General features: G+C 35.9%; 1 protein-coding gene across 5 annotated transcripts in view; it reads right to left on the reverse strand.

Moving 5' to 3' along the window:
- Window positions 1-13,225, reverse strand: part of MINDY2 (MINDY lysine 48 deubiquitinase 2) — a 116,669-nt gene that overhangs the window by 94,065 nt on the left and 9,379 nt on the right. For all 5 annotated transcript variants that reach the window (XR_009518480.1, XR_009518479.1, XR_009518478.1 and 2 more), the window contains exon 2: window positions 7,368-7,425. Coding sequence is in view for 1 of the 5 variants with exons in the window: in XM_060005889.1 (XP_059861872.1) it covers window positions 7,368-7,425 (58 nt within the window). In the remaining 4 variants the exon portion in view is untranslated. The remainder of the gene's footprint in view (window positions 1-7,367; window positions 7,426-13,225) is intronic.

Raw genomic sequence — 13,225 nt, forward strand, 5'->3', positions numbered from 1 at the left:
TACTGAACCTGCGTGCCCTGGAGCCCGCACGCCGCAGTGAAGAGCCCGTGCGCTGCAAAAAAAAGATCCCACATGCCACAACGAAGATCCTGCGTGCTGCAACTAAGACCTGACGCAGCCAAATAAATAAAACATTTTTTAAAAAACAGTATTTATTGAAAGTCTATTCCGTGTTTAGCAACAGGTTAACGTGTTTGGAAATGAGCGTTTCCCTTAAAAAACTAATAATTTGGTTGGGCAAAGAACATACAGGAAACAGAATAAAATAACAATAAGGTATAATAGAGTGTAAAATGTAATAAAGGCCTTAAGTACCAAGTGATTTTGAAAAGAAATATTCATAAAGCCTTTAGCACTTAGAAATATCCTTTGTAGGGGGTAGTATCTAAAGCAGATTCAGAAAAATCGGCAGAACCTGCCAAGGCAGTGAGGGGAAAAAGCATTCTTTGAGGGAGAAAGAATGATGGGAAAAGCAAATATAAGAAACATCTTGCTATATGGGCAGTTTATAAGGAGGTTTATACATAAGATTTATGTTGCAGAGTGGTGGGAAACATGGCTGGATGGGTAAGCTTGATCAGATTATAGAAAATCATAAATAATACATCAGTAAGTTTGGCTGCTTGTGAAAGATCATAAGGGAATCTTTCTGTTTTTAAGTAGACAAGTGAAGGATGAAACTGGTGCTTTAAGAAGATAACACTGATATGTAGGCTAATTTGGAGAGTAGAGGAAACAAAAGAGCTTGCAATAAATCACATTCCGAAGTACCAGTATACAGAGAGAGGAAAGAATTTCAAAGAAAGAATCCATAAGACTTTGCTATTAATGGGATATTTCAGACAAACAGAAATTAAGAAACAAAAACCTGACAGCCACATTAGGCCAAAAAAGGAAGAGAGGGTTTGGCAGTAGGTAGTAGGTAACTTATCCCAGGTGAGCATTTGGAAAAGAGAAGACACAGTCAACTGTGGGCAAAATTAAAATGCTTCAACATTGACCTCCTTTTATAGTATTTATGTTCAAAAGATAAAATAAATTACCTTTTAAAAAGTCAGACAGCACCATCATCCTAACAACCATTTTCCTTACTATAATACGATGCTAGTCTCACCATCATACAAACTGTCTTGGATGGTTAAAATCATAGTGTGTATTCTAGTTTGTGTTGTGCTTTTTTAACCTCATCTTCCTAACCATTTTCTGCCTTCCACCTACACTTCTTCCCCACTTAGACCTCCTAGCACTCACTAGGAGCTTTCATGTTGCTTTCTTGAGGCCAAAGCCCTCCAACAAGCCATGTCCATGTTTGACCCTGTTCTAATACTCCAGTAACAGAAATTTCCAAATTAAAATTCCCTCCTCCTCTAACCTTTGAAAAACCTAGGAAAACCTTTAATGGTTTCTTTACAATCTTTCTACTAGTGTTTGCTTATTAATGAAAAAGTATCTCTGGTTCCCCCAGAGAACTAGAGTAATCTCAAGAGAACAAAATCCAAATAGCTTAGAAAATTAAACAATTTGTTTTGGCAGGATTGGCTTTAAATAAAGTTTACTTTTGGTGAGGCAGAGTTTTCAGAATCTCTCTTCTCACATTATTCTTGCTCACTTCTCTCCCACCTCCCATTAGGATCATATTACTTTCATGCTGTCCCTGTAGATGAGTCTCCTCGCCCAGGACTTCCAAACCTCTTTAGCTACCTAAATCTAAATATTACTTTGTCAATTTTTCCTTTTCCCTATAATTTAAAAAATTCTCTACTCTATGTCCTGCTCTCTCAGGGATTTTTAAAATCTAACAGTTAGATAAATTTAAGATACCAAGATGCACTAATTATTTTCTTTCCAAGAAAAATACCATGTTAACATTTTCTTAGTACATTTATGCAAGCGACATTGACTGTATTGTTGACACCTCCAAATAACTTGTCCACAGTACATAATCAGTAAATATTTGCTGGATAAGAAAAAGAAAAAAAAAAGGAAGAGACAAGTAGTAGGAATTTAAAATACTCTATCAAAAACACTTGAGTGGTGCAAAGGGAGAAGGGATATACTTTTGAGAATACTAGCCTTTCAGCACTTTAAAAATCATATTAGAAGGTGCCTAGATGGAGAGAACACATAATTTAATCTTTCTGAGCTTTGGTTACCTCATCTGTAAAATGAAGAGATATTATAATTTATGATGCTTTTATTTCCACTCCAATCTTACCCTTTTATACTATTAGTACCTCCATTCACATGCCCTCTGCCTCTGCTCATGGGTCTCTGCCATTACAAATGCATTCTTTAGCTATGGGAACTGACAGCAAAAGAGCTCATTTTGTCTCAGAAGGTAGAACAGAAAAAGGCAAGTAGAGTGATGGTAATAACTAGCAGGCAAGAGGTTAGGTAAATGGCATCGGTCTATGATAGCACAGACAGCAGAGCCAGGATGACATAAGAAGCTGTGGAGTGGCAGCACAGTTTAAGGTTAGCACTGTCCAACAGAAATATAATGCAAGCCACAAATGCAAGCCCATATGTAACTTTAAATTTTTAGTAGCCACATTAATAAAAGTAAAAAGAAGTAAAATTAATTTTAATAATATCTTTTATTTAGCCCAGTATATTAAACGTCGCCCCTGCTGAAACTTCCCCCCACCCTGTGGAAAAATTGTCTTCTACAAAAGCAGTCCCTGGTGCCAAAAAGTTTGGGGACCGCTGCTCTAACCCATGCATTTCAGCAGGGGCGATGTTACCGCCAAGGGGGCAAAAACTGATTCTTGGAGGGTAGGGACAAAAGTATCTTAGATATTATAATGGTTTGTGGCCTTCAAAGGGCCACAGAACATGAACAGACATACAGTATATCTGTGGTATTAAAATTTCCTGGAGTGAGTGATTAGGACAAAGATGTCCACAAAGGCTCCTTAGGGGGGCAATACTGAAAAAAAGGTGGAGAAACACTGCTCTACCCAATCTGTGCATGCTGGGAAACTTTAGGGGATGATCCTGGACCCACGTCTCTTCTCTCTTTATACTTTCTCTCTTAATGATCTCATCAATTTCCACAGATTTAAATACCATTTTTATTATACTAACGACTCCTAAATTCCTATCTTGAATTTCAGTGTCCTCTGGAACTCATGGTCTCTCAAATCTTCTAAGTATTTTCTTTTCTTAAGGTTTCCTTCATCTTCTGCCTAAATGAAATTTGGCTCTGCCTTGATGACACTGCAGCCCTCTCAAGTGATGTCTTTTCTCTCTCATGCTTCTTTACCGGTGAGGCTGAAGGTGGATCTACTTGCTCCTTAGGGTCATTCTTTCTCTCCCTCCTCCCTAAAACTCCTCAGTTTTAAAACTCATGCTATCATATAATACTACCCATTATCCACCCACCTGGTTATAGTTCTCTACCAACTTTCAGGTCAATCTGCCTCATTCCTAGCTCACTACCTCTCTATGACACAAATCCTGCCATAATTTTTGATAATTTCAGTACTCATAGAGATGACCCATCTAATACCCTGGACTTTCTGTTCCTTGCCTCTTTTCCAACAAGAATCTTATATTCCACCTTATCTCAGAAACTCATTCCCTATGATCATACAGCTTTGTTATCACCAGGCTCCAAAAATTCTTCAGCTGTATCAGGGCCTACAATCCACTAAATCCCGTCACATTTTTCTTCAACATATTTATATCCTCATTTCCTCTTTATGCAACTTAACTATTATAGCTCATCATTATAACCACTCTCTACACATACCTTCAGTTTCCTAGACTCTTTCTTCAACATACTCACTTGGCAAAAACCCAGCTCTGGTTAAATCCTGCTCCTCCACTATTCAGGCCTATACTCATACAGCTGAGTGTGACTGAAGAAATCATACTGCCAATGTTGGCTGGTCTCACTAACCCCAGTGGTAATGCCCAGGAATCATACTTCATCTCCCCATTCACTTCCAACTTGTCTAGGCAACTATTTTATACCTTCCTTCTCATCTTCAACAACTCCTCCTTCATCTTCACTCTCAGCTGATAACCTGGTTTCCCGTTTCACTGAGAAAATAGAAGCACTCAAAAGACCTTCTATAAGTTACCACACCCACATCTGTCCACCTACCTGCATCTATTTTTAATACATTCTATCTTCCCTCCTATTGCTAAGGATAAAGTATCTGTACTGCCTAAGACTAATACTTCTATTTGTCTAAAATACTCTTTTCAATTCCTTTCCTTCAATTTTCTTTTTTTAAAAACAGCTTTATAGAAATGTAATTCACATACCATATAATTAACCCATTTAAAGTATACAATTCAATGTTTTTAAAGTATATTAATAGGATTGTGAAATTATCATCATGATCTAATTTTAGAACATTTTGGTCTCCCCTTAAAGAAACTCTATACCCATTAGCAGTCAATCTCTATTTCCCCCCTATATTCCCAAGTCCTAAGCAACCACTAATCTACTTTCTGTCTCTAAATTTGCCTATTCTGGACATTTGATATAAATGGAATCATATAATAAGTGGTATTTTGTGACTTGGCTTCTTTGACTTAGCAAAATGTCTTTAAGGTTTATCCATATTACAGCATGTATCAATACATTCCTTTTTATGGCTGAATAATGTTTCACTATATGGATATAACACAGTTTGTTTATCCACTCATCAGTTTATGGCTATCTGGGTTGTTTCCACTTTTAGGCTATTATTATAATGCTGCTATGAACATTCCTGTACAAGTTTTTGTGTGAACATGTATTTTTACTTCTCTTGGGTAAAGTTGTAGGATCATAAGTAATTCTATATTTAGCTTTCTAAGGAACTGACAAACTGTTTTCCACAGTAGCTTCATTATGTTACATTCCTACTGGCTATGTACAATATATAAGGGCTTCTAATTTTCCCCTGTGCCCACTCCAGTCAGGTTTTTATCCTGTGGACGCGCTGAAGTTACCAATTACCTCCTTATGGCTCAATCAATGGTCAATTTTCAGTTTTCATCCTGCGTGGCCTATTAGCAGCATTTGATTCAACTAATCTCTAACTCTTCATTGAAACTCTTCATTTAGATTCTAGGAAATTAGTCTTTGGTTTTTCTTCTATATAGTTGAGCTTCTACCCATTCTTCCTCTTCCTCAGCTTCTAATCACTGGCACATCCAAGATTCAGTCTACTGATCTCTTCCCTTCTCTATCTACATTCATATTATTTGTGACTCAGTATAACTGTCATTTATATATGTTATCTGTTCCCAAATGTGTATTTACAGGCTAGATCTGTGCTGTCCAATACAATAACTAGTAGTGACATGTGGCTACATAAATTTAAATTTAATTAATTAATTAAAATTTAATTTAAAATTAATTTAATATTCAGTTCCTCAGTCACATCAGCTATATTTTAAGATATCAAGAGCCACATGTGCCTAGTGGCTATGAAACTAGACAGCACAGATATAGAACATTTCCATTGACACAGAAAGTTTTACTGTACAGCACTGATTGAGACCTCTCCTCTAGACTCTACATTTATATATCCCACTGCCTCCCTGATATCTCCACTTGAATGCCAATAAACATCCCAAAACCAAAATCCTGATATTCCTCCCTAAACATGTTCCTTCCATTTTTTCCTGTTTCAGTTGATGTTAACTCTGTCCTTCCAGTTGTTCAAACCAAAAATCATGGGGTAACCCCTGACTTCACTCTCACTCCACATTCAACTGATCGGCAAATTCAGTCAGCTCTATATTCAGAATCTGACCATATTTTATAATCTCCACTTCTACTACCCTGCTTGAAGCCACCACCATCTTTTGCCAGTTTTAACAGCTTGCTAACCAATCTCCCTGCTTCTGCCTTTACACTACTAAGTTCTATTTTCAACATAACAGCCAGAGAATTCTTGTTAAACTCAAAGTCAGATCATTAGTCCTCTGTTCAAAATCCTTTAATGGCTTCCCAATCACCCACAGCAAAAGTCAAAGTTGCTATAATAGCCTAGGATACTGTACGATATGATCCCATTACGTCTAATCTCATCTCCTAATACTTCCCCTTTGCACAGTCCTTGGCAGTCATACTGGTTGTTCATCAAAAGCACTAAGCATATTTCAGCCTTTTCCATGAAATATAATTTAGAAACCACAAAGTTTAAGAATCACCAAGCTAGAGTAAAAGAGGTTTAAATAGAAATTCTATTTCCAGACATCTAGATATTGAAAGTAATCTACACTTAACTATGAGGTTCCCTAGCCAGTGAGTGGGATTAAATGACATTAATTACATAAAGAAAAAGGTCTTCGAGGGCTTCCCTGGTGGCGCAGTAGTTGAGAGTCCACCTGCCGATGCAGGGGACATGGGTTCACGCCCCAGCCCGGGAAGATCCCACATGCCGCGGAGCGGCTAGGCCCGTGAGCCATGGCCACTGAGCCTGCGCGTCCAGAGCCTGTGCTCCTCAACGGGAGAGGCCACAACAGTGAGAGGCCCGTGTACCGCAAAAAAAAAAAAAAAGAAAGAAAAAGGTCTTCCAAAAGCTCTAATCTCAATTACTTCACTAAACCTACACCTCACAAAAAAAAAATCAGTTAGCTAGTTGTCTGGAATGGCATAAATAAACTAATCAGCTAATAAAATTTTTTAAAATAAAAATTTAATTACTAAACAACTGTAAGAATATGGATTAAGATTTCCGATTTGGTAATAGTATAAATATATAAATTCTTATTTGCTAAATTGTAAAAGACCACAGGGTGATATACAACAACCTACTCTGTAAACAAGTTCTACTCAATGCAACTGGTCTGCAAACTGTGTAGTATGGTCTGTTTTGAAATAAGAATCTTGCATAAGAATGCAATTCAATACACTGCTTCCTTCATCAAGAAAAATTGGCCATCAAAAAATTTCAGATGGACTAAAATGTTTTACACTCTAGTATAAGCCTCTATTTCATTGCAGACCGGTAACTAACATTTTAAAGACTGACAGAGGTCCATGAATCATATTTTGGGTAGCACTGCTCCAAATCACCTCCTGGGTTTTAATTCAAGTCTACTCAATATTTTAAAACACTACCTACATTCAATGTTAGAGTTTTTGTGCCATTTCCCACTCTGTAGTTTATTGGAATTAATATGTACCTTGTTTTCTAGATGTCACTAGTCTCTTTATTTATATTAAAGAATTTTAATGCTGGTCAGAAAGAAGGCATCCAATAACAGAAACATACTGATAAAATTTTTTAACTAAGAGATTAAAAATTATAACTTAAAAATAGCCTCAAAAAGGTGAAATTTGGTAATATATTAGCTTTGAAAACTTTGGTTTATTTTGAAAGAAATATAAAAATCATTCACTTTTCAACACTAACCTAAATATTCCATCAGCTGTTCAGCAGTTATGATTTCCATCATCGGTGGAAGTTTCACCTGAAAAACAAAGTATTTTTCTATAAAATCAAATGTTTTAGATAATTAAAGTGTTTCTTCAGTCAGAAACACAAGTATGTATGTGTATTATATGTATCTACTATAGGTATACAACACTCACATTTAAAAATCTTTGTAACTAATCTTTAATACAACAAAGCCAATCCTATCACCATAAAATTTACAGGGTGATACAAGATCTCAGAGAGTCAATGAGAAATCTATTTTCAAAGCCAAGTGCTATGCCTTTCGTCACCCATCCTGATTGTCATTATGTACCTGCAGCAGTGTCCTGCATGATAGAAAATACAGTTTAAGGGCAGGAAGAGGCACCGAACATGTTTTGACAGGTCACCCATACAGCAGTTTTACTGAAGACAGGCTTAACACAGGTCAGTATTCTATTACTTCAGTCTACCCGGGCCATTTTTTTTTGTTGAGTGGCTAAAATGAATACAGTATAAAGGATGGTCATAAACTGAAGGATTCATACTATATGAGTCAACCTGTAAAATTTAAAAACAGGCAAAATTAAACTTTACTGTTTAGAGCTGTATATGTATAAAGAAAAGAAAATGGGTACTATAAAAATTAGGACTGTGATTAACCCTAGGGATAAGAGAAGGAGTTATAGTCATAACAGGACACGTAAGAGGCCTCTGGGGTGCTGGCAATGCTCTATATCTTGACTTGCATGGTAGTTCCACTGTTTGCTTTATGATAACTTGTTAAACTGGACATCTCTGTTTTATGTACTTTTCTGTATGCGTTATATGTCACAATAAAAAGGTTAAAAGTAGATATATACGTTATAGTCATATTTAAGTTTCAAAAGTCATGTCAGCTGCAACACAGTCTAAATGAATTTTTCAAATGAATTATCAGATGATTTACACAGATATTACAGCCAATGATTGTAAATATTTTAGATGACTTATTGAAAAGCATACTCCTTGGTATATTCATGGAAGAAAAATAAGTACTGTAAGATGCAAACTCGAACAAAATAATTAACATAGCAATGACAGAACAGCAGCATAATTAAAAATTCCTCAGGAATTACTATTTCAGGATCTTTTAAATCAGCAATTTCTCCAACAACAAGTATTGAAGAAGGTGCTCTGGATCTTTATGTTACCAAATGTAGTAACAGTATGTCACAATTTTTTGTTTTAATCAATGAATAAAGTAAGTGCTAAAAAAAGATCCCTGTAAAACAGAACAGTTTTAGACCCTCTGAAAGCATACATGACAGTTGGTACTTATGAGTTAGTCATCCAGTGGCTTTATCACTCAGTGAAAACCAAGAGTTGCCATGGAGGTTTTGATCATTACTTGTTTCTAAATTATTCTTATTTTCTAGGACACTTTTTAAAATTGTAATAGACTTTTTTTTTTTTTTTTTTTTTTTTTGGCTGCGCCGCATGGCATGCGGGATCTCAGTTCCCCGACCAGGGAAAGAATCCATGCCCCCTGCAGTGGAAGCACAGAGTCTTAACAACTGGACCACCAGGGAAGTCCCAGAAATTGTAATAGACATTTTTTTTGGAGCAGTTTTAGGTTTACAGAAAAATTCAGCAGGAAGTACAGAGAGTTCCCATAAAGAGCATATTTTTCAAATTGAAACTCATTGGCAAATTATAGTCCCCTGCTTGTTTTTCTAAATAAAGTTGTATTGGGTGTCACTCTCATTTGTTTATGTACTGTCTTTGGCTGCTTTTGCCCTATAATAACAGAGCTGAATCTGCAACAGAGACGATATGGCCCACAAAGCCTAAAATATTTACTATCTGGTCCTTTACAGGAAAAGTATGTTGATCCCTGCTTTAGATGATCTTAACTGCTTTTAGATAATATTTTATCAAGGTGTTTCAATACCACTTTGAAGGTCTGATATTTAAACCAGTAGTTTATATACACTGTGAATATTTACATTCTGAATAACTGTCAGACCACTCTGAAAGTCCAGTTTTCACCTAACAATGCTTCTTAAATGAGACCTATATATTCTTTTATTCCAGACAAATTCAGTGCAGAAATATATTCACCAGAAAATCCCATAAACAAATAGCTATCCTCTTTTGGTCAATGTAGTAATCCCACTATAAAACTGTCAATAAGAAACCAAGGCACTAACAAGTGTATGTATTTGGGAAATACATTCTACAATCCTAGATTTCTACAAATAGATGATTTCAGGGTTTAGTCTTGAAATTTCCAAATAATAACAACTGCCTATCATGTCTTGCTTCAAACATTTGAAATAGGAAATGACAACCTTTATAGAGATTTTAGAAGTGGGACAACAAATACGCAAATATTTTAACTATTCCCAAGCATACTGAGCGGTATATTCATTTCCCGAATCTTAGCCAACAAAATATTATGGATGTTCACTAAAGCTAGGGACAAAAGAGTATAATAGTGAAGAAATGTCTGCCTCCCTCCCACTAATACTTTGGAGCCATCAACAGATCTTAATTTTTTTTAACCACAAAATGATCTTCCTGAATGCTTGCTTCTCTTTTTGCTTCCCTCTACCACCATCACCACAAAAGCAAATGCTGAAGATTTTGTTAATGATCGTAAGACTTTCTTTCCTCTGTCTCTTTAGAGTCTATTAAAGAAAAAACAGGTTATGGGAAAGTTAGCTAAGGATACAGAATTTTAAATTGTGGCATTCTGTCTGAATCTCTAAATTTTAAACCTTATGATGAAAAACAGACAAACAAATGAAGTATGACCTAGGTTCTCAGATGGTCCTCTTTTAGTAATAATCTATAACATATTGTTTACAAGTAAATTAATGTATTCAAGGACATCTGGAAGGTACTCTAAGTAGTTTAAATATTCTTCCTAAAATTTGACCAAAACTTCTCAGTACATATTCACACACAGTTTCAAATTAATAGAGTCCAAATAAAATGAAGCTTTTATTATCTAGGAAAATAAATTATGTCCTATCCTATAAATATTTTATTATTCTAACTAGATTTCTATTAAAATATTTAAATAAAATATTTAATACTAAACACTTAAATTAACAAAAGAATATTTAAATTAACAAAAGAAAATAGCTACTACAACTCTATATATTCAACTATAGGATAAAACATCATTAATCCAGCCCAATTATTCTGTAATTCTTAGTCATTCGAAGAGTGAAGTGTACTTGAGAATAGACTCAAGAGAGACCAAAAATAAAAATAACAAAACCTGCTTAAAGTGTTAATATCCTGAACAGAAATGTAAAACATCTCAAAAGTGATATGCCAAGATTTTGATACCTATAATTATGATATAGGGGAGAGGTGGGAAAAAAATGCAGGGGACCCAGTAATAACAAAGAAATAAGGAACAGTCTATATAGCTAATGGTAAGTATGAAAATGACCAGCCAAAGAACATTGTTAAATGTTTAATTAGAATACCAATTAATAAGTACTCAAGAAATACAGTTTGGGGCTTCCCTGGTGGCGCAGTGGTTAAGAATCCGCCTGCCAATGCAGGGAACACAGGTTCGAGCCCTGGTCCGGGAAGATCCCACATGCTGCGGAGCAACTAAGCCCGTGTGCCACAACTACTGAGCCTGTGCTCTGGAGCCTGCGTGTCACAACTACTGAAGACAGCACATCCTAGAGCCCGTGCTCTGCAACAATCAATCAATGTGATACACCACATTAACAAACTGACAAAAAATCATATGATCATCTCAATAGATGAAAAAAAAGCTTTTGATAAAATTCAACATCGATTTATGATAAAAACTCTCAACAAAGTGGGTATAGAGGAAACATACCTCACCATAATAGAGACCATTTATGACAGGGCCACAGCTAACATCATACTCAATGGTGAAAAGCATTTCACCATTTCCTCTCAGATCAGGAACAAGACAAGGATGCTCAACCATTTTTTTTTTTTTTTTTTTTGGCCATCCAGTGTGGCTTGTAGGATCTTAGTTTCCGGACCAGGGATTGAACCTGTGCCCCCTGCAGTGGAAGTGCGGATTCCTAACCCCTGGACCACCAGGAAATTCCCATTACCACTTTTAATCAACATAGTATTGGAAGTCCTAACCACAGCAACCAGAGAAGAAAAAGAAATAAAAGGAATCCAAACTGGAAAAGAAGTAAAACTGTCACTGTTTGCAGATGACATGCTATACATAGAAAATCCTAAAGACACCACCAAAAAGCTACCAGAACTCATCAATGAATTTGGTAAAACTGCAAGATACAAAATTAATATACAGACTTCTAAAAACAGCAACACCTTCTTTCAATGAAATCTTATATAAAACGTTATCTGAAATATATGTATATATATATGTGTGTGCGTGTGTATTTTTTTTTGGCTGTGCCGCACAGCATGTGGGATCTTAGTTCCCCAGCCCCAGGGATCAAACCCGTGCCCCCTGCACTGGAAGCACAGAGTCTTAACCACTGGACCTCCAAGGAAGTCCCGTGAAATATATTTTAAATGAAGAACTGACAGAACTTTGTGACCAGTGAAAAGTGAAGGATGATGGGAAAAGAAAAACTGAAGTTGACTCTAAGGCTCAGGGAACTCTAAAACTTAAGATCCATATATTTAATAAAAATAAGACATTTGGTAAGGGAAGGTAAGTTTGTAGAAGAAAATGATGTCTGCTTCATAACTGTGAAATTTAGTTTGACATTCAAACAGAAAGTTGAGCTGGAACTCAGGAGACAAAAATTTTTTTTTTTAATATTTAGTTAGTTGCACCAGGTGGGCTCCTTAGTTGCGGCTCGCATGCTCCTTAGTTGCAGCATGCAGGCTTCTTAGTTGTGGCATGCATGTGGGATCTAGTTCCCTGACCAGAGATCGAACCTGGGCCTCCTGCATTGGGAGCATGGAGTCTTAACCACTGTGCCATGCAGGGAAGTCCCAGGAGACAAATATTTTTAATTTGTCCGTGAATTATTTGATTCCTGTGCTGTAGTCTGTTTTTGCATTACTTATGGTAAAAAGGATCACTAAATCATACAATTTCTTGGGAATTCCCTGGTGGTCCAATGGTTAGGGCTCTGCACTTCCACTGCAGGGGGTGTGGGTTCAATCCCTGGTTGGGGAACTAAGATCCTGCAAGCAGCACAGCACGTCCAAAAAAAAAAATTTCTTCTCAGTTCAAGTTTCACTGATTTTGAATATGTGGCAAATCATATAGTATTCGTAATTTTTTTAAGTTGAAATTGTGAAGAAATTATAATATAAGTACTATTAATGGGAATCAAAGAGACGAAATGCAGCTTTTTTCAAAATAAGGGCTAAAAAACTTAAGGATCCTTTCAACATGCCTTTAATTCTGGCTCCAGCAAATAAACATGTATTATAAGCTATTATACATCATACTTTATATTCTAATTTCTTAGAGGTAATATTCATTTATTATTAAGAATAATTACTGTACTTAAAAATACTAAAAATCTAACTGACTTTCTACATGCCATCAGTATTTCAAATCAGGAAAATTTAATAAGAGACAACTTTCAACTTCGGCCAATTTGAAACACCTTTACCCTCAATGTTTATCAGAACTTAGACCCCATTCTCAGAGTAATATCGAGGCCTATTTAAAACTATTTAAAACCATCAGAAACTGCAGATATATTCACATGTATTAGATTTTCAAGAATGTCCTATTTTATATGCAATTCAAAGGTTTTAGAACAATGAAGAATGTTTTTCCAGTGAAATTTTCCCAGTAAAAGATGTATAATAAAAGAAGACATCTTGGTGCTTCCCTGGTGGTGCAGTGGTTAAGAATCCGCCTGCCA

Source organism: Delphinus delphis, chromosome 2, assembly GCF_949987515.2.
Source record: "Delphinus delphis chromosome 2, mDelDel1.2, whole genome shotgun sequence".
Taxonomy (NCBI): Eukaryota; Metazoa; Chordata; class Mammalia; order Artiodactyla; family Delphinidae; genus Delphinus; species Delphinus delphis.